Source organism: Pleurodeles waltl, chromosome 7 (genome assembly GCF_031143425.1).
Source record: "Pleurodeles waltl isolate 20211129_DDA chromosome 7, aPleWal1.hap1.20221129, whole genome shotgun sequence".
Taxonomy (NCBI): domain Eukaryota; kingdom Metazoa; phylum Chordata; class Amphibia; order Caudata; family Salamandridae; genus Pleurodeles; species Pleurodeles waltl.
Window position 1 is genome coordinate 1552193711 of NC_090446.1, and position 24458 is coordinate 1552218168.

Consider the following 24458-nt stretch of genomic DNA (forward strand, 5'->3'; position numbering starts at 1 on the left):
CCTCAGTGGTGTAACGAGAAGATCTGGAGGCATCGCTCCCTCCTCAGTGGTGCAACGAGAAGATCTGGAGACATCGCTCCCTCCTCAGTGGTGCAACGAGAAGATCTGAAGGCATCGCTCCCTCCTCAGTGGTGCAACGAGAAGATCTGGAGACATCGCTCCCTCCTCAGTGGTACAACGAGAAGATCTGAAAGCATCACTCCCTCCTCAGTGGTGCAACGAGAATATCTGGAGGTATAGCTCCCTCCTCAGTGGTGCAACGAGAAGATGTGGAGGCATCGCTCCCTCCTCAGTGGTGTAACGAGAAGATCTGGAGGCATCGCTCCTTCCTCAGTGGTGCAGCGAGAAGATCTGGAGGCATCGCTCCCTCCTCAGTGGTGCAACGAGAAGATCTGAAGGCATCGCTCCCGCCTCAGTGGTGCAACGAGAACATCTGAAAGCATCGCTCCCTGCTCAGTGGTGCAAGAAGAAGATCTGATGGCATCACTCCCTCCTCAGTGGTGTAACGAGAAGATCTGAAGGCATCGCTCCCTGCTCAGTGGTGCAACGAGAAGATCTGGAGGCATCGCTCCCTCCTCAGTGGTGCAACGAGATGATCTGAAGGCATTGCTCCCACCTCAGTGGTGCAACAAGAAGATCTGGAGACATCGCTCCCTCCTCAGTGGTGCAACGAGAAGATCTGGAGGCATCGCTCCCTCCTCAGTGGTGCAACGAGAAGATCTAGAGACAGTGCTCCCTCCTCAGTGGTACAACGAGAAGATCTGAAGGCATTGCTCCCTACTCCTGGTACTGGTGTCTGAGGAAGGTCTTCAGATCGATCCTTCAACCCCATCCCATGTGGCCTATTGTGGCTGAGATCGTGGCAGTTCAGCACAGACGTCTGCAGCTTAAGTGTCCTCTCGTCCAGCGCAAGAACATGGGTTAGCACTGGAAACGTTTTCATTTCGACCGTCCTCGAGAGCTGTGAAGGACTGTCAAGGTCCCATAGAGATGCACGACAGCTCTCTGAGGTAGCAATTAAAGTGGTATATGCCATCACCTTCTTAATATATTGGTAGCTTCCCTTACTACACAGCTGTAAATTGCCTTGACTATATTTGAGTCTCACTTGTTTCTAAATATTGAACTTGATTGGTCATATGATCACCAACACATCTTGGAACACTTTTAACCAATATCTGTTTTTTTGTCCAATTCAACCTATACCCAGATACTTCTCAAGATGTCCTAAAGCATGTAATGACAGTAAGGGGAGCAGCTTTGGAGGGGGGATTTTTGCACTGTGACATACCCAAAATAATGCATTCTTGGTTTGGTCATTGGGTCTAAGGCACCTAAGTTGGTTCTGAGTTTATCTCTGTTTTGGGTTTCTTGTTCTGAGCCAGGAATAAATCAACAAAAAACAGTGACCTCTAATGTAACACCGGAGAGAGACAGAGAGAGATACTTATCTGGTAGCTGAATTTCAAAATGTTACGCCTAGAACTCACTTTGTGCCCACCTGTGAATAGGCAGTTATCGTACATTCAAAAGACATCTGGCGACACTCTTCTAGGAGACATTGGCTCTATCGAGATTACAAACGTCAGGACTGCTCATACTTGGCTGCCTGAACCCGCATACTTCAGTGTTCAAATGAAAAAGACATGTTACCTGATAGCAACCCAGGGGCATCTATGGATATAGACTTTGGCCCAGAGTCTAAGGTCTAGACAGTGCAATGACACCCGACATCTGATCTCAACAAAACCACAAAACAAAAGGTCCTGATGCTACCAATAGATTTTATTCAAAGTGGTGTTCAGCAGTCACATCTGTAGTGCTCTTAGCAGAAGAGAGTTCTATTGGATGGCTCACAGTATCCTTCGGTTGGCACTGGAGTCGTCTTCGCTTCGACCAGCCTTGAGGCGTGTTTGATTCCGTGGGTTGGCACTGGAGTGGTCTTTGCTTCAACCCATCTCAAGAGGTGTTTGGTTCAATGGGTTGGCACTGGAGTGGTTTTTGCTTCAGCTGGCTTCAAGGGGTGGTTGATTCTGTGGGTTGGCACTGCAGTGGTTTTTGCTTCAGCTGGCTTCAAGGGGTGGTTGATTCTGTGGGTTGGCACTGAAGTGCTATTCGCTTCGGTCTGCATCAAGAAGTTTTGGATTCCGTGGGTTGGCACTAGAGTGGTCTTTGCTTCGACCAGCCTCACATGGTGCTGGGTTTAGTTTGATGCCATAGTGCTGTGTATCCAGGGCAGCAGAGCACAGACCTTGGTGTAGACCCCTGGGTAGTTTCTCTCTGCACAGCCGTAGCCCCACGACACAATGCCATGGAGTTCACCACCACAGACCAGAGGGCCTCCAGAGTCGCCCTGCATTAGAAGAGAAAGATGGAAAACAATCACCGACCAGAACAAGCGGCGATTATTAGTGCCCCAACCATATCTATCCTACTACCCTCAGGCATGTGAAGTGCACTGACTCAGAGTGCCTGGCTCTGCCTGAGATCCATCCTCTCCATTCACAGCCCTTCTGCTCTTGCTATTCTTCCTTTCTGTTTCTTATCCAGTTCGACACCCAGAACAGGTACCAGGCAGGCAGTAGAAGTGCAAGCTTCTGCCACACACAGAACAGGGACAGAAGGGACAGCTGCAGTCCAAGTTTCTGCCCCTCTCAGTTCACCTTGTTGTACCTGTTCTGGGTCAGACAGAAGCTTGCACTTCTTCTACTGGCACGGCAGCGGTACAGGGTGTGACAGACGCTTGCACCTCTGCTACTGGCCGGTACCGGTACAGGGTGTGACAGACGCTTGCACCTCTGCTACTGGCCGGTACCGGTACAGCGTGTGTCAGACGCTTGCACCTCTGCTACTGGCCGGTACCGGTACAGCGTGTGACAGACGCTTGCACCTCTGCTACTGGCCGGTACCGGTACAGCGTGTGACAGACGCTTGCACCTCTGCTACTGGCACCGCAGCGGTACAGGGTGTGACAGACGCTTGCACCTCTGCTACTGGCCGGTACCGGTACAGCGTGTGACAGACGCTTGCACCTCTGCTACTGGCTGGTACTGGTTTCAGGGTCTGACAGAAGCTTGCACTTCTGCTCCCTATTGTGCTCATGTTCTCTGGGTGAGGGAATCTTGCACTGTTGCTGCCTATGGGGCTCATGTTCTGTGTGTGAGAGAAACTTGCAGTGATGTTGCCCACGGGGTTCCAGTTCTGTGTATGAAGGAAGCTTGCACTGTTGCTGCTCATGGGGATCCTTTTCTGTGTGTGAGGGAAGCTTTCACTGTTGCTGCTCAGGGGGATCCTGTTCTGTGTGTGAGGGGCGCTTGCACTGTTGCTGCTCATGGGGATCCTTTTCTGTGTGTGAGGGAAGCTTGCACTGTTGCTGCTCATGGGGATCCCTTTCTATGTGTGAGGGACGCTTGCACTGTTGCTGCCCGTGGGGATCCAGTTCTGTGTGTGAGGGACGCTTGCACTATTGCTGCTCATGGGGTTCCTGTTCTGTGTATGAGGGAAGCTTGCACTGCTGCTGCTCACGGGCATCCTGTTCTGTGTCTGAGGAAAGCCTGCTCTGCTGTTGCCTTTGGGTTCTTGTTCTGTGTGTGAGGGAATCTTACACTCCTGCTCCTAGTGTGCCACGTGTTCTGTGTGTGAGGGACGCTTGCACTGTTGTTGCTCACGGGGATCCTGTTCTGTGTGTGAGGGACGCTTGCACTGTTGCTGCTCATGGGGATCCTTTTCTGTGTGTGAGGGACGCTTGCACTGTTGCTGCTCATGGGGATCCTTTTCTGTGTGTGATGGAAGCTTGCACTGTTGCTGCTCACGGGGATCCTGTTCTGTGTGTGAGGGAAGCTTGCACTGCTGTTGCCTTTAGGTTCTTGTTCTGTGTGTGATGGAATCTTACGCTCCTGCTCCCAGTGTGCCACGTGTTCTGAGTGTGAGGGAAGCTTGCACAGCTGTTCCCTATTGTGCTCATGTTCTGTGTGTGAGGGAAGCTTGCACTGTTGTTGCCTTTGGGTTCTTGTTCTGTGTGTGAGGGAATCTTACACTCCTGCTCCTAGTGTGCCACGTGTTCTGAGTGTGAGGGAAGCTTGCACTGTTGCTGCTCATGGGGATCCTGTTCTGTGTGTGTGGGAAGCTTGCACTTCTTGTGCCTTTGGGTTCTTGTTCTGTGTGAGGGAATCTTACGCTCCTGCTCCCAGTGAGCCACGTATTCTGAGTGTGAGGGAAGCTTGCACAGCTGCTCCCTATTGTGCCCATGTTCTGTGGGTGAGGGAAGCTTGCACTGTTGCTGCCCATGGGGTTCTTGTTCTGTGTGTGAGGGAAGCTTGCACTGTTGCTGCTCATGGGGATCCTTTTCTATGTGTGAGGAAAGTTTGCACTGTTGCTGCTCATGGGGATCCTGTTCTGTGTGTGCGGGACGCTTGCACTGTTGCTGCTCATGGGGATCCTTTTCTGTATGTGATGGAAGCTTGCACTGTTGCTGCCTATGGTGCTCATGTTCTGTTTGTGAGAGAAGCTTGCAGTGATGTTGCCCATCGGGTTCCTGTTCTGTGTGTGCGGGACGCTTGCACTGTTGCTGCTCACGGGGATCCTGTTCTGTGTGTGAGGGACGCTTGCACTGTTGCTGCTCATGGGGATCCTGTTCTGTGTGTGCGGGACGCTTGCACTGTTGCTGCTCATGGGGATCCTTTTCTGTTTGTGAGGAAAGTTTGCACTGCTGTTCCCTATTGTGCTCATGTTCTGTGTGTGAGGGAAGCTTGCACTGTTGTTGCCTTTGGGTTCTTGTTCTGTGTGTGAGGGAATCTTACACTCCTGCTCCTAGTGTGCCACGTGTTCTGTGTGTGATGGAAGCTCGCACTGTTGCTGCTCATGGGGATCCTGTTCTGTGTGTGAGGGAAGCTTGCACTGCTGTTGCCTTTAGGTTCTTGTTCTGTGTGTGATGGAATCTTACGCTCCTGCTCCCAGTGTGCCATGTGTTCTGAGTGTGAGGGAAGCTTGCACAGCTGTTCCCTATTGTGCTCATGTTCTGTGTGTGAGGGAAGCTTGCACTGTTTTTGCCTTTGGGTTCTTGTTCTGTGTGTGAGGGAATCTTACACTCCTGCTCCTAGTGTGCCACGTGTTCTGTGTGTGAGGGACGCTTGCACTATTGCTGCCCGTGGGGATCCTTTTCTGTGTGTGATGGAAGCTTGCACTGTTGCTGCTCACGGGGATCCTGTTCTGTGTGTGAGGGAAGCTTGCACTGCTGTTGCCTTTAGGTTCTTGTTCTGTGTGTGAGGGAATCTTACGCTCCTGCTCCAAGTGTGCCACGTGTTCTGAGTGTGAGGGAAGCTTGCACAGCTGCTCCCTATTGTTCTGCTGTTCTCTGGGTGAGGGAATCTTGCACTGTTGCTGCCTATGGGGCTCATGTTTTGTGTGTGAGGGACGCTTGCACTGTTGCTGCCCATAGGGTTCCTGTTCTGTATGTGATGGAAGCTTGCACTGTTGTTGCCCATGGGGTTCTTGTTCTGTGTTTGAGGGACGCTTGCACTGTTGCTGGCCATGGGGTTCCTGTTATGTGTATGAGAGAAGCTTGCACTGTTGCTTCCCATGGGGTTCTTGTTCTGTGTTTGAGGGACGCTTGCACTGTTGCTGGCCATGGGGTTCCTGTTCTGTGTATGAGGGAAGCTTTCACTGTTGCTGCTCAAGGGGATCCTGTTCTGTGTGTGAGGAAAGCTTGCCCTGCTGTGGCCTTTGGGTTCTTGTTCTGTGTGTGAGGGAATCTTACACTCCTGCTCCTAGTGTGCCACGTGTTCTGTGTGTGATGGAAGCTTGCACTGTTGCTGCTCATGGGGATCCTGTTCTGTGTGTGAGGGAAGCTTGCACTTCTGGTGCTTTTGGGTTCTTGTTCTGTGTGAGGGAATCTTACGCTCCTGCTCCCAGTGAGCCACGTGTTCTGAGTGTGAGGGAAGCTTGCACATCTGCTCCCTATTGTGCCCATGTTCTGTGGGTGAGGGAAGCTTGCACTGTTGCTGCCCATGGGGTTCCTGTTCTGTGTGTGCGGGAAGCTTGCATTGATGTTTCCCATGGGGTTCCTGTTTTGTGCCTGAGGGAAGCTTGCACTGTTGCTCCCCATGGGAATCCTCTTCTGTGTGTGAGGGACGCTTGCACTGTTGCTGCCCATGGGGATCCTGTTCTGTGTGTAAGGGAAGCTTGCACTGTTGCTGCCCATGGGGTTCTTGTTCTGTGTGTAAGGGAAGCTTTCACTGTTGCTGCTCATGGGGATCCTTTTCTGTGTGTGAGGGAAGCTTGCACTGTTGCTGCCCATGGGGTTCTTGTTCTGTGTGTAAGGGAAGCTTGCACTGTTGCTGCTCATGGGGATCCTTTTCGTGTGTGAGGGAAGCTTGCACTGTTGCTGCTCATGGGGATCCTGTTCTGTGTGTGAGGGAAGCTTGCACTGTTGCTGCTCATGGGGATCCAGTTCTGTGTGTGAGGGAAGCTTGCACTGTTGCTGCCCATGGGGTTCTTGTTCTGTGTGTGAGGGAAGCTTGCACTGTTGCTGCCCATGGGGTTCTTGTTCTGTGTGTGAGGGGTGCTTGCACTGTTGCGGCTCATGGGGATCCTTTTCTGTGTGTGAGGGAAGCTTGCACTGTTGCTGCTCATGGGGATCCTGTTCTGTGTGTGAGGGACGCTTGCACTGTTGCTGCTCACAGGGATCCTGTTCTGTGTGTGAGGGACGCTTGCACTGTTGCTGCTCATGGGGAATCCTGTTCTGTGTATGAGGGAAGCTTGCACTGTTGCTGGCCATGGGGTTCCTGTTCTGTTTATGAGGGAAGCTTGCTCTATTGCTGCTCATGGGGTTCTTGTTCTGTGTGTGAGGGACGCTTGCACTGTTGCTGCTCAGGGGGATCCTGTTCTGTGTGTGAGGGACGCTTGCACTGTTGCTGCTCACGGGGATCCTTTTCTGTGTGTGAGGGACGCTTGCACTGTTGCTGCTCACGGGGATCCCTTTCTATGTGTGAGGGACGCTTGCACTGTTGCTGCCTGTGGGGATCCTGTTCTGTGTATGAGGGAAGCTTGCACTATTGCTGCCCATGGGGATCCTGTTCTGTGTGTGAGGGACGCTTGCACTGTTGCTTCTCATGGGCATCCTGTTCTGTGGGTGAGGGACTCTTGCACTGTTGCTGCTCATGGGGATCCTTTTCTGTGTGTGAGGGAAGCTTGCACTGATGTTGTCCATGGTGTTCCAGTTCTGTGTGTGAGGAAAGCTTGCACTGTTGCTGCCCATGGGGTTGTTGTTCTGTGTGTGAGGGAAGCTTGCACTGATGTTGTATATGTGGTTCCTGTCCGGGGTGTGAGAGAAGCATGTACTGGCCTGCCCACTGTGTTCATGTTCTGTATGTGCAGGAAGCTTGCGTTGCTTCTCCCTATCATGTTCATGTTGTGTGTGTAAAGGAAACTTGCACTGCTGTTGCCAATTGGGTACTTCTTCTCTGTGTGAGAGAAGCTTGCACTACTGTTGCCCGTGTGGTTCCTGTTTTGTGTGTGAAAGAAGCTCTGGGCAGCCCATGTGGTTCTTCAATCTGAACGACTAGTTTGAATGGAAAGACACCTCGATAAAGCATTGTGGGGTATCAACCACATCGTAATGACCTTAGAGGCTATCCTGACAACGATCAGCACTCACACCTCCCCCTTACCTACAATACCAGATGACCCCTACATGTGTCGCAGACCCAGATGAATAGCTGGCGCACAACTCCTCTCAATACCCAATCTCACAGGCAGAAAAGAGCGAACCCCAAGATGTCTCTGAGTGAGGCGACAGAGCTGGTGAAAACATACAACCTTACGACAGCGCTGGCAGACCCCACCTCCAGGATCCAGGTGATCACTGGAACCGGTAGAGACCTCAACCCAAGACATACTGCCAGATCACCACCAGCTAACATCAAAATACCTATGACGCCCCCCAGAAGCACACCACCAGCAGCAATAGCAGCCACAGGCTCACAAACTGCAACCAAACCTGCAGCAGAACTGGCTGAAACCATCCCGTACCACAGCACTGAGGTCACCTTCATCACAGGAAGTTGTCTAAAGGTCCGACCCTTGACCAACTAGTCCCTCCAGGTTTTTCCATCACCAAGAAGGGCAGGTAGGACCGCCATGGAGATGGTAGAGACGTCACACCCACTAACAGCATCTCTGTGACTGAAACAGACACTACCCCCCTTCGAATATCTCAGCACCACCATAACACTGGAAAGCAACAAGGGGATGAAATGTCACCTCCTCTACACCCAGCAGGCAACACACGCTCCTTCAGGGAACACCTGTCGGGTCTGATAACGCACTGCTCACTCTCCAACGCCAACAGCATAACCCCAGGCCAACTCAACCTCATGGGATGGAGTGAAGGACACACTACTCTAATCCTTAGCTCACCTGCTCAGCAAAGAACCTACCCAGCACTGCAAGGGCTACCCCACAACAGAGGCTCGATCCTGGACGCCATTATAGCCCACACTGAAGCAGCAAGCATAGATAGCATCCTTCCAGTCGACTGGTCAGAGGACCACCTCGTTCTGTTCCACATTAACCAGGTGTAACCACCCCCAAATTGAACTCAAAAACTCTCCAGTGGTTTAGAAACATTATTCAGAAACTGCTAGCTGATCTCCAAGAAGGACTGATGTCACAAGTCCCCCCTCAAACAGATGAGCTTACAAACCATTACAATTCAACGCTGGCAGCCCTCCTGGATCAAGTACCCCCCCGGAATTAAAAATGGTTAGAGACATTCCCTTGAGATCCTTGTTCAAAGAAGACATTAATACTGAAAGAAGGCTATGAAAGGCTGCGGAAAGACTTTTGGGAGCAAACCGGACAATAACCCATCGTTACCAGCTCAGAGTGGAGCGTAGGAGATACAAAAATCACATCCTAAGAGAAAAATCTCCCTTCTGCTGCAGCACCCTGGATAAAGCAAGAAACTGCCTCAAAGAGCTTTTCAACATCATCAAATGGCAAACCTCCAAAGAAGCCACAAAAAGCTTGCCCTGTCTCCAAGGAACACCATTGCAACTTTGCAAAATTCTTCAACCGGAAAATCAAGAAGATCGAGCTCTCCCTAGACTGCCACTCTCAGACGAAGGTAAACAACGTCCCAATGCACTCCTCTGACACCCAAGCAAGATCTTCACACCTAGTGACCTCCTGGTGCAACCAGATGCCTACGCTCCCCACATCACCCAAGAGCTGGGGGGTGTTCAAACCCTTCACTGAGGAGGACATCTCCAAGGTGACTGTGAAAACCAAACCCTCCTCTCACTGAGCAGACACACGTCCAGCCTCCTTGCCTAAAAGTCTCAATCACACCTTAATCTCTTTCTGGACTAAGATAATAAACAGCTCCCTGAACAACGGGGACATGTCACCCCCTGCCTAAAAAACAAACAGACGCAGACCCAGATGACCTCAACAATTTCAGGCCCGCTTTCAATTTTTCCTTCCTAGAAAAACAATTGACACCAACAATCTACTTGACTCACAACAGTCGGTTTTCAGAACGGAAACAACTATACTGAATCTAGCAGATGATATCTATAAATCTCTGGATGAAGACAGATGTTGCCTGCTCATCCTCCTAGACTTATCTGCAGCCTTCGATGCAGTCAACCACAAACTACTTTTGAACTCCATCCGACAACGGATTGGGGCAGATGGCACGGTTCTGCAGTGGTTCATTTGATTTATGCATTACCACTCCCAACAAATAAAATGAACTTGATTCCCAATGCATCTGCCATCACCCGAGGTGTCCCCAAGGCTTAGCCCTCTCACCTACACTCTTTAATTTCTACATGGAGAACCTCACAGTAATACTCACACAAACAAACCGCGTGCCACCTTTATCAGGACTACACCCAGCTATATCTGGAAATATCCTCACTGGACGACGTACGCTGGTAAACACCACACTCATAAAAAAGTACAAACTGGCTGACACTCAACCACCACAAACTGAACTAAGACAAGACCAAAGTCCCTCTCCTGTCCAACCAGGGATGGACTGCCAAGGTCCAACAATGGCTAAATAACATCAAAGCTCTGAACTGAAAGCTGACTCTTGACTATGTCAAATGTCTGGGGACCCACGTTTGAGCGTGAACACATGCATAAAGAAAACAGCAAAGTGTGCTTTCTACAACCCAAAACTGAAATTAAGCCCTTCCTCCCGCCAAATGACCTGAAAACCATCAAACAAGCTCTTGTTCTGTCCTGACTGGACTACGGAAATGCCACCCTCACAGGCACCCCGAAGTCACACTTGGCTCTCCTGATAGCCACACTACATGCAGCACCAAGGATAGTCTCCGGAGCTAAAAGGTGCAATTGCATCTCCACTTTCCTGAAGAAAGCAAAGTGTCTACCGATTGAAGCATGTTTTGGCTTTAAAACTGCTTGCATTGCTCACAGAGTTCACCTTATGACCAAATTCACAAAGGCAGGCCAGATAAGACATCTGAGAAGCACCAACACCCTTCTTCTCACCCCCACTAAAGACATAAGCAAAAAGCCCATGCACTTTCTTTCAATCTCTGGAAACACAACCCCGATCAATGTGTGTTTCTCTCAGGAACAATGAATGATTTTGATACTCGTTGACACTGCAGGGTACTGAAAAGGAAATGACTGATACTGTTTATGAGACTCTCCGAAGTGCTCTGATAACCTTGGGACTTGTCAGGGCTATATAAAACTTTACAAAAATCAATAAATAATCTCCCCCAGCCCGTCGCCGACTGGACTCCACCTCCCGCCGTTCTCTACAGCTTCCCGATCCATCACAGACTGGACTCTTACTCCCCCGTTGTCTATATTCCCCCAGGCTCAGTCACAGACTGGACTCTACCTCCCCGTTGTCTTTACCCCCCCTTGCCGGTCTAATTCTAGACTGGACTCTAACTTTTCCTGTTGTCTATATCGCCCCATCACAGACTGGACTTTAACTCCCCTCCCCTCCTGTCTATAAGGTTGAAGACTGGACTCTAACTCACCCGTTGTCTATTTCACCTCTACTTATTACATATAGCGGTAGGAAGTAATCAGAACAGACATGTAGAGCTATGTAAAAACTAAATAAATACATGTGTTGTGAGCTTCCGACTGTATTTCTTCTAAATGAACACAAAATGTTGGTATTTCTAATGATTGTTCCAGTTCTTACTTGGTATCTGCAGCAGAAGTCCTATGATTACTGTCTGACAAGAAATGTGGACCCTCCTTGTCTGGTTTTATCCCTCTGTAAATAAACCCTTACTAATGGTGGTGGCTTACAGCATTGGCTATTAAACTCAATGAATGTAAGACATTCAAAGAAAAGTGCAAAGTGAAGCAAATTGTGCATGGGGCGAGGACGAGATGTGGAGTGAAGAAGGAGGTGGAATGAGAGCAAGGAGGGCGGGTATGAGAGGGAGAGAGGAGTGGACTGGGCATGCAGGGCATCTGATGCTATGTGGGCCCATCTGTAAGGTGTGTGGGGAAGCATCAGATCCACTGTGGACCTACTGCCGTTGGGTGGAAGCTCAGTTGATTATAGCCTCTAGTGTTGGGCCTACATGAAGTATGGACATCTGTAAGGTTTGCGGTGTAGCATCAGACCCACTGTAGATTTGCTGTCATTGGATGTGAGTTCAGTCGAGGTTCAGTCAGTGTTGGGCCTACGTGGAGTTTGAACCGGTCCTTGGGTGGGATGGTGCCTCCTACACAATTACCTGACAGGCATCCTTGCCTCCCTCGAAGTAGCCGGCACACACCATGGTGCTGGTCAGAAGGTAAGACTTCTCACAGTCTTCGTGACTCAGGATGGGCACGTCCACACATTGCAGCCGGTCCGGGTTCATTACTACACACAACAACACACAGAAAGACATTACACAATAGGAAAGAGATAACCAGAAGGGGTCAAGAAGCATGACTGCAAACAACATAAGATTAAACAAACCTGGGCCCTAATCTTCACCAAAGGAGTCATTTATAGGCCAAAAATAGGCATACATTCTGTCTGCCCCTTTCTTACTACCTATATGGTTGCATGGTTTGGGGCATCCGGGTCCCTTCTTTGGGGGGCTCTCTTCAGACTGCAAGAAGGGAGTGTATTCTCTGTGAAACTTGAAGGCAAATAGCATGTGTCCACATTGGGACACCCATCTTTGACTCTGGAGTGCTGGGCAGGGCTGGGGCCTCGAGGTGCTGCAGGGGTTGACCCGACAAACTGTCCATGATGAGCTTAGTCTTTGAGAGAGAACAGCAGCCTATCAAGGGACAGAAGCTGTTGTTTAATTTGAGAGTATTAATAGCATTGATGCTCTTCACCAAGCATTAATGCCACTGCTGCCCCAGGCTGAGCATTTATGGCACTGCTGCCCTACATTGCACATTAATGCCACCGTAGCCCTAGACGAAGCACTGATGCTAGACTGTCCTAGACTGAGCATAAGTGGCACCGATACTGTAGCTCAAACTTTACTGACACCACCACCCTACATCCAGTGATGCTCTACACTAAGCATTAATGGCATTGGTACTCTACACCGAGCATCAATGCCACTGCTGCCCTACATTGAGTATTATTGGCACTACTGCTCTACACTGAGCATTAATGCCACTGCTTTCTTTTATCAGAGAACACTGCTTCAGGAGTAACAAATTGATGTCAAATGACAGAACTCCTCATTCATCACAGTATGGTGACATGCTGACGTCATATCCAAAGTACAAAAAAGGTTGCCCCTTTTATCCTGGTCAACAACTCTGTAATACACTTTGAGATCTACACATATCCGTAAGCTACCATTAGCCTTCTGGGCAAGCACAAGAGGAGACAACCATTTGTAAATCTCAATGAGTTCAATGATTCCTTAAGCACAAAACTTGTCCAATTCCGTGAGTAAATCCAGGTTAACATTTAGAGGAACCCTCCTGAGCTAATGTACTATAGGTTATGGATCCCCCTTTGAGTTGTATTCTGTGTTTAAAACCCTTCAACTTTCCTATGATATCAATGAACACTTTGGGAAATCTCATCTCCCATTCCGATGTCGACAATTACCATACACACATACATTCTTTCTTAAGGAATATTTGTTCAGGATTGTTGGGATCTAACATTATGCCAGGATTCCTTTGTTCCAACCATCCCAATAATGATGACCCATATGCTGCCACACATACAGTGGCTGGTGTCCTATTACCTTTGAAAGCTGCCTTGGCATCAAAGTTACCCAAAACCTCAATGGGTTTTCCCCATAAGCAACCAATTAAACATTCACATTTCTCAAGTTGATGTTTTTGAATTATTTCCAATCATTAGTTTCAATTAAAGTAAAAGGTATCCCAAATTAGCCATGGCGTCCACAGAAACATCACCAATACTCACCAGGCAACACGGTTGTCTTAAAGGAACGCAACACATGGTCATCCCTACTCTCAACTTCAGGGAATACCATATCCATGCACAAAACTATACTCTCGTCACTGGAATCATAACTTCCTGTACCATGTTACTTTCACAGAATGCACTGACAAGCTTAGGTTTTTGACTGTTACTAGAGTTGCATACTTTGTCAAAGTGTCCCTTTTTTTAGATTTCATGCAAACTTTGTCAGTTGCAGGACATGCTTTAGAATTTTCCCAAATGATTGTTACTCCCACATCTATAACATTTGAGATTCTTAGACTTGCAAACTTCCAACTTTTTTTTTGCTCTTAGTGTTTGCCACTATATTCTGAGAAGGTGATCTTTGCAAAGAAAAAGGCATTTTGGATAAAAAAGGTGCTTTACTCTCAATTCCAGAAGCAACTTGTACTGTTTTGTCTAACGTGAAATTAGGTACAGTCAACAAAGTCTTCTGTTTTTACTATTGTTGGTATGCTCAACAATATGGCCATTTATTAATTCCTCCTTAAAATTCTTATACTCACAAGTAGAAGCTAACCCCCTTAGAGCATCCACAAACTTTAAGTGGATTTGTCAGGCAGTTGGTGATGCCTATAAAACGTGTGCCTTTTGAAGATTACATTCTTGTGAGGTTTTAATCTAACATCCAACAATTTTATATCTGATGCATACTCATCTTCAATGTCACCATTGTACACAACAAGTTGACAAGGTAAATGTTTGAGAATCCTCCTGTCCTGTACTGTGCTTATCACTGTGGAGTTTAAACACATTCAAAACAATGACATGAAAGGTGTGTGCATAATCTCTGTGTGAATATCCAATGCGCTGACGATGCTGAAGAACAAATACAACAAGAGGACCCACAACTAGCATGGCAGCAGTTGACGTAGAGCGCTTTAACTTCAGGCCGTGGCTTACATAAATATCTGTAGGCAATAGAAGTAGCACTGCAGAGAGCAACAACACAGTAAATGCAAAATAGCAACAGTTAACGGCCAGAGCGTCAACCTTTGACAGCAGCCATTGCCAGAAAACAGAAACTATATGAACGCTTCCTGGCAATAGAAATATCACCTGCAAGCAAGGTGCTTCTGTGCCAATGGACTCCTGGGAAAACTTTGCAGGTGACATCCACTTTTTGAAGATCCTTTTGAAAAATCCAGAACTGACATTAAAAACTGCGCACAGAGTTACTCTCCTGCCAGTATCATCACCAATGAAAAGATGCAGCTCACCACAGGCTCTGGTAAGAATAAGTTTTATACCTGCTCAGGTGACTAGCTGCACTTTATAAATCCTGTTTGATTGACTGGTTGTATTAAGCATCCTAATACAAAACTGGCAGGGACTCAGGATTACCACAGCTGCCCAAGCAAGGTTTGAAAACATACATCCCACCTCACGCACTACACTCTATCTGCTCGTTACATCACCCACTATGTAAATCCCATCAAAAACAAACATCAATGCCGTCAGTAACGCCAATGTCCTAATCTGACCGATGCCATGAATGCAACCAGTGCCTTACACTGGTAATTTACACCATCTATGCAATCAATGCCCTGCATTGAGTGCCAGTATCATCCTTGGCACCATTTCCCCACACCAGCAATCTAAGCTATCTATGCCACCACTGCCATACACCAGGAGTCAATTCCATCAAGGCCACCATTGCCCTACACCAACTGTCTCGGCTATCTATGCCACCAAGGACCTCCACCATGCACCAATGCCCTCTGTCCCACAGCACCCACACATCAATAAATGCTCTGAGTGTCACTGTTGCTATAGACCCATTTCCTCCGGGGAACCTTACCTCACTCTGGGTACTGCTACCCAGTGCAATAGTGTACTAACATACGGTGAACTGGAGGACCAGTGTGAACAGCACCCTTGCCAAAGCACTAACTGGTTAACCGAAAGGATCCGGGATGACCCTAAATGCTGCTGACTAGTATTGAAGAGAAAATGTGCCATCCGGTTAATCTGTGCCAAACCTCCATAAAACACAGAACATCCAGATGAGGCTGTGGCAGGGCAAGTATTCAAACCAACACTGGTGGAGAAAGGGTGTCATAGATAGGTTTGTGTCATGTCATGTATCTGTCACTGACCGGTGTCGCTGCGGGTGTTGCCCCATCCAGAGACCACACACATGTCGCCCACCGCTGGACATCCAGTAGGCAGTGGGACGGGCTGCACGGCCTCATCCAGGGGCACCGGGTGGAAGAGTTTGATCAGCATGATGTCATGGTCCAGGGTCTGATAGTCGTAGCTGGGGTGCCATACAATGCGATCAATCTTCATCATCTTCTCTTGACCTTCGAAAATGTTCAGATTATGGTCCCCAAGGATGATCATCATGGCATATGGGCTGTAGGAGAAAGAGAGAAGGGACTAAGAAAGGTGTCAGGCAGACTGTGGAAGCAGAGTGGGATAGACAGAGAAAAGGGACTGATGCATGGGCTGAAGCAGACAACAGGCAATGGACAACTGAGGGAAGGATTGCAACTCAAAGTGAGAACTTTGGAGAAGTAACTGAGAAAAGATTTATTGAAGTTCTCGAATGTATATGCTTAAGGAGCATTGCGCAACAGTTTGGTAGTGCTTAATATGTAAAAGAATACATGCAGGGGCCTAAAGTCTCACTCAGAAGCCTGCGGCCAGCGAATACCACAGCTGTGTAGTCTTGATTCCAGTTCAGGCCTCTATCCACTACCAGGCACTCTCTGCCCCTTTATCTCACTCTTGCAAGCTCCTACTTTCTTTGTCACATTTTGTACATCTGTCTCTTCCTTCTTCTTTCCTCAATGTGTTTGTTCACTCTTTTGTTCTGGGTCAAAATCTGATGAGAAAAAAAGGTGCCCGGAGTGGCAGAGGACCCAAACATTGATCACTGGCTCAAATTACGCAGTGCTTTTATCCCATGGACAGGCATCCTTTGGGAAGGTTTGGACAGGGAGCATGATGGTTACTCAACCGTTCACAATGCAGAGGAGAACAGGCTCTGGAGCCCTTTACCTGCCCCTCAGAATGTGATAATGGGGGGACAGGATGTGTCTGATATGTTTGAACTGCCCTATTTATACCATCAGAGACCCTCTGAGTGTCCCGCACTGACAAGGTAGCACTTTACATAGCCGGTAAAATCTTGCAGCCATTGGATAACAAAATCTGAGCATGCCTGAGAGCTGAGTGCCCTAAACCAGCTCTGGAAGGGATGACCCCGATACCAGTGATCAGTACTAAAATGTCACTGTTTTTAGTGAAGTTCACACAAGACCCCCCCAAAAAATAGGCCATTCCTTGGGATCATGACATGAAAATGTGTGGGACCTCTCACCATGATAAAGTCAAAGGGTCACCTTTTCTCTTCTAAGACTGGGGGAACGTTGGTGAGGGGTCCTCACCAAATTGAAACAGATCCTGGAGGATCACACTCATGGTTTCGCTAAACAAGATACTATTGATGGAATACATTCCTGATCGCCACAGAGTGATAGAGACTGGAACTTCAGGTTCTTTCATGGCTCCATTGATTACTTCACATGCTAGATGATAGAGTATTTGTGTCACTAGTGGAAAAGTAGGGTTCATGCAGGAATTACCTCTTTGTCTCCAGGCTCAGCTATCAACTTTGATAAAAGTTCAGTTGGCCCATGGCTCCTGGAGACAAAGCAGCAGATGCATTCAAGCACAACTGGGTGGGAGCATGGGGATATACTTTTTGTCCATTGGTAGGGATCGCCCGAGTGTCAGCTCGGATGAAGCAGCAACAAGCTATTCTGATTCTGGTGACTCCGAGTTGGAGATAGCTAGCATCCTCGTGATGCTCCAACTTTTACATGATTTTTCAGTAGCTCTAGCGAGATTTCATTTGATATGACTCGATCATCAGGGGATTCCTCTAGTATTAGTTTGTCTGAGATTGATTGCAGAGAAGATTAGAGGGGGGCGTGTCAGCCCCTGGCCTTTCAGAGTCAGAGCGTTACCTCATCCAGTGAGGCTAGGTGGGCCAAACCACGAAGAGCTACCACTCAGCACGGGAAAGATGGTTTTGTTGGGTTCTAGAAAAGGGACCTGGATGCAGTGAGACAGAAGTAGTTCATGGATTGAAACTCTCCCATTGTAATTGGCTGGAGTATGTTTCACCTACAGAATAACTAATACTTTTAGATCGGCTATTTCGGCCAATCACTTCTCAGTGAATGATGTTTTAGTGGAAGAACACCCATAGGATTTGAAAATTTATGAGAGGATTGAGGCTGTCAACACCCCAGAGGTATTCATGGTTATGGGATGTTAATTTAGAACTCAGAATTTGTATTTATTCGTAGGATACTGAATGTCTGTCCACAAGAGTTATCAGTGAAGATTAAAAAGCTTTTGTGTCTGATCTCAGGTTTCAGGAGTTAGGGTTCTGAACACCATGGGCAGAATATTTACTCCAGAGGGAGTGACTTTTATGATTGCAAGAAGGACCAAGACCAATACTAGGTCAGTTTCCTATTTGGCTTTCTGGAAAATCCCAAACCCTGTGTGATTATGTGTATCAAAGCCTACGAAGACATAACGCAGGTCTGGACCAGCAAAAGTGTATCAAGTGTTGATTGCCTTCAAGAAACCCTACAAGGCAGTATCGTCACGTTCCATTACGTGATAGGTAAGACTTTGGAGTACACGCAGCAATGGGGGTCATAGTGTGCTCCTTGTGGGGTAGATAAGAGGACATTATGAACGCAGTTGACTGATTGGCTGAAGGAACTGTTAAGAAGTTTTGCTTTAAGTCATCTATCAGAGTAGCTACACATCTGGATAGAAACCTTTGAACATGCATAATCCCCACATCCAATCCTGACATAGGATATAAAGTTCCCTGACTATAGCGAAGGAAAGTTTCAATTCTCTTAAGGACACAGAGGTGATGATCCTAACCTGAAATTATTCAGTCTGATGATTTTTTCCCCGCCCAGAGGGGAGTGGCGCTGGGAGTAAGTCATGTATTAAAGGATTTCTTTGATGTATTAGTTTAGGGATCATTACACATTCCTTTATCTTGTGGTGCTAGAGAAAGGTATTAAGTTGTTCTTAGGTGAGAGGAACGGGCTGTATTTACTTTGTTTATGACACAGGCACAGAGTACAAGGAGGAATAGATGAAGTGGATGATGGACGAAAGTGCGTTACCCGAAGAAAGAGGCGGAAGAAGGAGATTCTGAAGGGTTGAAGAGGGCCATCATTGGTGGACTATTAATGTTTTGTCATTTCCTGGCTGGTTCATGGCAATTGTAGTTTATGTTATGTCATGTGACTTCACTTGTTATTGGCAGCTGAGTATCAAAAGTGAAAAAGGTTATGCAAACTCTTCACCTTTGTTTTCTTGATAAAATCAAAACTTTACTTCTCAATAAGTAGGAACTTTCATGTTCCACTGATGAGACTGGATAAGACACCAAGAAGGAAATGAGAAAACACTGATCACATGAGAAAAAGGAAGTAAGGAAGGTGACTGAATAGATGTGAGAACAGACTGAAGAAGGGACTAATCAGGAAGCAAGCACAAGTAAGACCTGGAGGGGGCACAGACCGAGCAGCTGTCTGCGTGACTGAGGAAAGAACTGAACATGCATAAGAATCAAGTGATGAAAACTGGAATACACAATAAGTAGGAAAGTAACTGTATACTTAGATAGACAAAATGTCCTGAGGAATGAACTGGGCATATGTGATAAGGGATTTAAAGGCCTGATTTAGAGTCTGGAGGATGGGGTTACTCTGTCACAAATGCGACGGAGATCCTGTCTGCCATATTACCACCATTGCTTCTCCGGCTCCTTCCAGGTTCTTCAACATTTCCCCAGTCGTGCATCCTCTGAGCACGACTAGGACCTCAGTGACTATGCTCTCTCTCCCAAAACTCTGTATTTCATCCCACAATTGGCATACTGGTGTCCCCATATAAGTCCCTAGTATATGGTACCCAGGTACCCAGGGCATTGGGGTTCCAGGGGATCCCTATGGGCTGCAGCAGTTATTCTGCCACCCATAGGGAGCCTATGCAAAGGGTTCTGCAGGACTGCCATTCCAGTCTGTGTGAAACGGGGGCATGCACCTGTTTTTACTATAGGTCACTATAAGTCACCCCTTATGGTAGGCCCTCTCAGCCCAGAGGGAAGGGTGCAAGTACCTGTGTGTGAGGGCACCCCTGCACTAGTAGAGGTACCCCCACAAACTCCAGACCCACTTTGCTGGACTTTGTGAGTGTGTGGACATCATTTTACGGCTGTACTGAACATAGATCACTACCTATGACCAGCTACATAATGGTAACTCCGAACCTAGGCATGTTTAGTATCAAACATGTTGGAATCATACCCCAATATTTTTGCAAGTATTGGTCGTATGATTCCATGCACTCTGGTGGCTTCTTAGAGGACCCCTAGCAATGCTCCTACAGCCTTCTGAGGTTTTCCAGGCAGCCCCATCTGCAGCCACCTCAAAGACAGGTTTCTTCCCTCCCGTTGCTTGAACAGCTCAAGCCCAGGAAGGCAGAACAAAGGAATTCCTTTAGGAGAGGGGTGTTGCACCCTCTCCCTTTGGAAATAGTTGTTACATGGCTTGGGAGGGGTGGCCTCCCCAGGCCTCTGTAAATGCTTTGAGGGGCACAGATGGTGCCCTCCTTGCATTATCCAGTCTACACTGCTTCAGGGTCCCCCCATCCCTGCTCTAGCATGAAACTGGACAAAGGAAAGGGGAGTTACGACTCCCCTGTCCATCACCACCCCAGGGGTGGTTCCCAGAGCTCCTCCAGTGGGTCCCTGGGTTCTGCCATCTTCAATCCAATGTTGGCAGGGAACCCTGGGAGTATCTGAGTGGCAAGTACCAGCAGGTGACATGAGCCCTCCCCTGATAGGTGGTCACCCAGCTAGATGACCAATCCCCCTTTCAGTGCTATTGAGGGTCTCTCCTTTGGGTGGTTCCTCAGATCCGGCTTGCAAGATCCCAGCAGGATTCCTCTGCATCCCTTACTACGACTTCTGACCAAAGAAACTGCATCTGGACTCTCCAGGACCCGGCAAACTGCAACAAAGAAGAAGACTTCACCTGCAACATTGTTTCTCTGGCTCCTTCCAGCTTCTGCAACATTTCCCTGGCCGTGCATCCTCTGAGGACAACCAGTCTGCACAGGAAAGAAGAAGGAATCTCCCTTGGAGTGAATGAGTCACTCCCCTGCATCTGTAAGCACCAGCAGCATCGTCGACCGGCTGCGTGGGTCCCCTCTCCTGCAGAGCTGCGTGGATCCTGCAACACAGGTGGTAGTCGGACGTGGTCCAGACGGCCTTCTCTACAAGCTGTGCAACTTGGGTGGAGGTAAGCCCTTCCCTTCCCACACAGGACAGTACCCCTGTGCTCTGCATCCTTTGCAGCTGCCAAGGCTTGTTGGCACTCCTTCCAAGGGGTCCTCAGTCTTCGTGTAGCTCCAGCCCCCAGCACCTCTTCCTGTGATGCACAGCTCTTTGAGTGACTCTCCTGCGGTGTGGGATCCCTTTTCATGGTGCTGCGTGGGCTCCTTTTGCAACTTCTGTGTCTCCGTCCTGTGGGACTCCTGTGTGTGCTGCCTGTGCTTCTGTGGGCTCTATGCGATGCTGAGGGCCCCCTCTCACTCCCTCTTCTTGGTAAAGTCCTCCTGGGCCTTGCTGGTCCCCGGAAGCACAACTTTCCACCAACCGTGAGTTTTGCCTGTGCCAAGGCTTGTTGATGGAATCTGGACATGCAAACTCAACTGCAATCTTCCTTCCGGTATGGGACATCACCTGCATCCTCCACAAACTCGACTTCGACTCCAGGGCTGCAGTGCTGACTCTCCTTCTCATCGTCGACCAACTCCTGCCACCTTCAGCTTGGACTCTGCTGTGTCTCCTGGACTTGGTCCCCTCTTTCCACAGGTCTTCCTCTTCAGGAATCCACTGTTGGTTTCTTACAGTCCTCTCATGGTTTTGCAGTTCTCTTCTTTTATTCTAAGTGGGTGTTCTGGGGAAATTCTACTAATTTACTCCCGCTTTCCTGGTTGCTGGGGGTGTTGTGGTACTTACCTTTTTGCTTTCCTGGTACCCCCAGGGACCCTCTACACACTCCTCTTACCTGAGTGGGGGTAACACTCTTGGTTTCCATTTTTTTAGCATATGGTTTGTGCTCCCCCTAGGTTCACTATTCTCTATTGTGTTTTACACTATTTGCACTGTTTTCTAACTATTCTTATGCCTTTTTCTGACACCTAGTGTATATAACTTGTGTATTACTTGCCTCCTAAGGGAGTATAGTATATTAGGCATTTTTGGCATTGTGTTACCCTAATAAAGTACCTTTATTTTTGTAACACTGAGTGTTTTCTTTCATGTGTGTGAGTAGTGTGTGAGTACTGTGGTATTGCAGGAGCGTTGCATGTCTCCTAGATAAGCCTTGGCTGCTCATCCACAGCTACCTCTAGAGAGCCTGGCTGCTAGACACTGACTATACTACACTAAGAGTGGATACCTGGACCTGGTATAAGTGGTAAGTACCTTAAGTACCCGCCACCCACCAGGCCAGCCTCCTACAGAAACAGACATGGAAAGTAATTGAGAAAGGGACTGAACAGACGTGAAAAGATGGAACTGAAGAAAAGACTGAATAGAAGCGAAAACAACGGACTGAGGAAGGTACTCAACATATGTGAGGAGAAGGACTGAGAAAGGGGCTGAATAGACTAGAAGAGAAGGGACTGGGCAAGGGGCGAATAGACGTAACAAGGAATGGAGAAAGGTACTGAACAGATGGGAGAAGAAGGGATTGGGGAAGTAACTGAACAGACATGGAAAGTGATTGAGAAAGAGACTAAAGAGACATGAGAAGATGGAATTGAAGAAAAGTCTGAATAGATGTGAAAAGAAGAAATTGAGGAAGGAACTGAACTGATGTGCGAAGAAGCTACTGAGAAAGGTACTGAATAGACATGAGAAGAAGGGACTGAGGAGGGGACTGAATTGATGTGATAATCAACCGAGAAAGAGATTGTATTAGAGATAAAGAATTGCATAGAAAGAAACAGAAACATCAGTTAAAAGTGACAAAAGAATACGGGAAGAGCCAGGGGCTGAGGTGGAGACATCAGGAAATGATTGAAGAAGGAGAGAGCAGAAGGGATGAGAGGACTCTGAATGGTCAGCATGTGACTGCAAGAAGAAAGGGAGAAAGGAGTTACCAGAGACAAAGAAGAGACCTGAGATGGACCACATTAACCAGTGAAAACAATCTAAGCAAAAACATCACATGAGACAGAGAGAAGAGGCTAAGGAACATTATGTATAGAATGTATGTGTGTATGTGTGTGTGTGTATATATATACAGATGTTACAGTTAGGTGAAAATACCAGTTGAACATACTGTTTTAAATTAACAAAGCCACTGAAATTCACCAGTTAACGTTATCCCAAGTAACTATAACTCATGCCCTAAAGTAAGTAAGGGATTCCTGGAGAATAACTGGGAGGCCTCCACGAGCCCGATAGTCTTATAATAGCAGGCTCGGCCCCTGCAGCGATGGCTGGGTGTGGTACAACAGAGCGTCATCTGCGAGGGCTGGTACCTTGAACGTGTCAGGTGGGAACCGAGGCTGTGAATTCACTGCTGCATGAAGAGCATTGAAGAGCATTGGGAGACTGGGTGCCCCGTCTTCTGCCCCTTGGTATTTCCGCGTAATGGTTATCGTGCCAGTCACGCATACCCTGGCCTCGGACGAGGTGCACAGTGCGTCGATCCAACCCCTGCATCTGGCACCAGTCCCTGCTCTGTGTAAAGTCACAACCATCATGTCCCAGTCTACCCTGTCAAAGGCTTTCTCTGCATCGTGTGACATTAGCGCTGCCACTCTATGGTGTCTTATGCCCCGGGTGCAACGCGGGTAAAACAACCCGCCCAGTCCGCCATTGCAGACCCGAAGAGCAGTATAAAGTGCTAGCCTGACTTTCACATGTAAAGCATTGGCAAAGCCCAGCTCCCCTCTGCAATATGTGTAAGTCACCCGTACAGCAGGCTCACGAGCTCTAAAGCAGGGGGCAGCATACTTCATGGGCACAACATGTGTTCTGCATGTTCTTGCAGTAAAACACGTAATTGTTATTTCTACTGTCGAAAGACTATGTTGAGCAATTGGTGAGTCCGGGTTGTACGCAGACCCCACAGCTGTGCTAACTCCTGAACGGTGCGACCAAAGTTGATAGTCCAAGCACCAAACAAGTCATGACATTAATTCCACCTTGATTGTCAAGTAAAGATGAATGTAACACGAGGCAGTGTGCAACTTTTACAAGTTGACGCTTTGTTGCCTTTAATCTCCCCTGTCCGTAACAGTTATGCAAGGAACCCCAAGACAACTTTCTGCCCTCCTGTCCTAACGACTCCTCAGAAAGAAGACAATAGGGACAACAGAGGCCACACCGGTGTCACCTCTCTCCTGCAGGAAGCCACTCCGGTGTCACCTTTCTCCTGCAGGGAGCAGCACAGGTGTCACTGCTCCTGCAGGAAGCAACACAGTGTTACCTCTCTCCTGCAGGAAGCCACACGGGTGTCACCTCTCTCCTGCAGGAAGCCACATGGGTGTCACCTCTCTCCTGCAGGAAGCCACACAGGTGTTATCTCTCTCCTGCATGAAGCCACACGGTGTTACCTCTCTCCTGCAGGAAGTCACATGGGTGTTACCTCCCTCCTGCAGGAAGCCACACAGGTGTTATCTCTCTCCTGCAGGAAGCCACACAGTGTTACCTCTCTCCTGCAGGAAGTCACATGGGTGTTATCTCTCTCCTGCAGGAAGCCACACAGATGTTATATCTCCTGCAGGAAGCCACATGGGTGTTAACCCAAAAGGGGGACTTCAAAGAAGAAGCCGCCTTTGAAGTGCAAATGGGTAACACTTTGGAGAGGGGCTGCTCTATTGTCCTGGTGGACAGGCTGGCAATAAAGACTGGGAAGGGGAAATCAGCTGACAA

The 24458-nt window shown here is 48.2% G+C and overlaps 1 protein-coding gene across 1 annotated transcript in view; it reads right to left on the reverse strand.

Moving 5' to 3' along the window:
• Window positions 1-1766: 1766 nt before the first annotated feature.
• LOC138246698 (serine protease 1-like) overlaps window positions 1767-24458 on the reverse strand; it is a 47792-nt gene continuing 25100 nt past the window's right edge. Inside the window, exons 3-5 of the mRNA XM_069201469.1 lie at window positions 15550-15809; window positions 11748-11878; window positions 1767-2353 (exon numbers count right to left, since the gene is read on the reverse strand). Of these exons, the coding sequence (XP_069057570.1) occupies window positions 2204-2353; window positions 11748-11878; window positions 15550-15809 (541 nt within the window). The 3' untranslated portion in view covers window positions 1767-2203. The remainder of the gene's footprint in view (window positions 2354-11747; window positions 11879-15549; window positions 15810-24458) is intronic.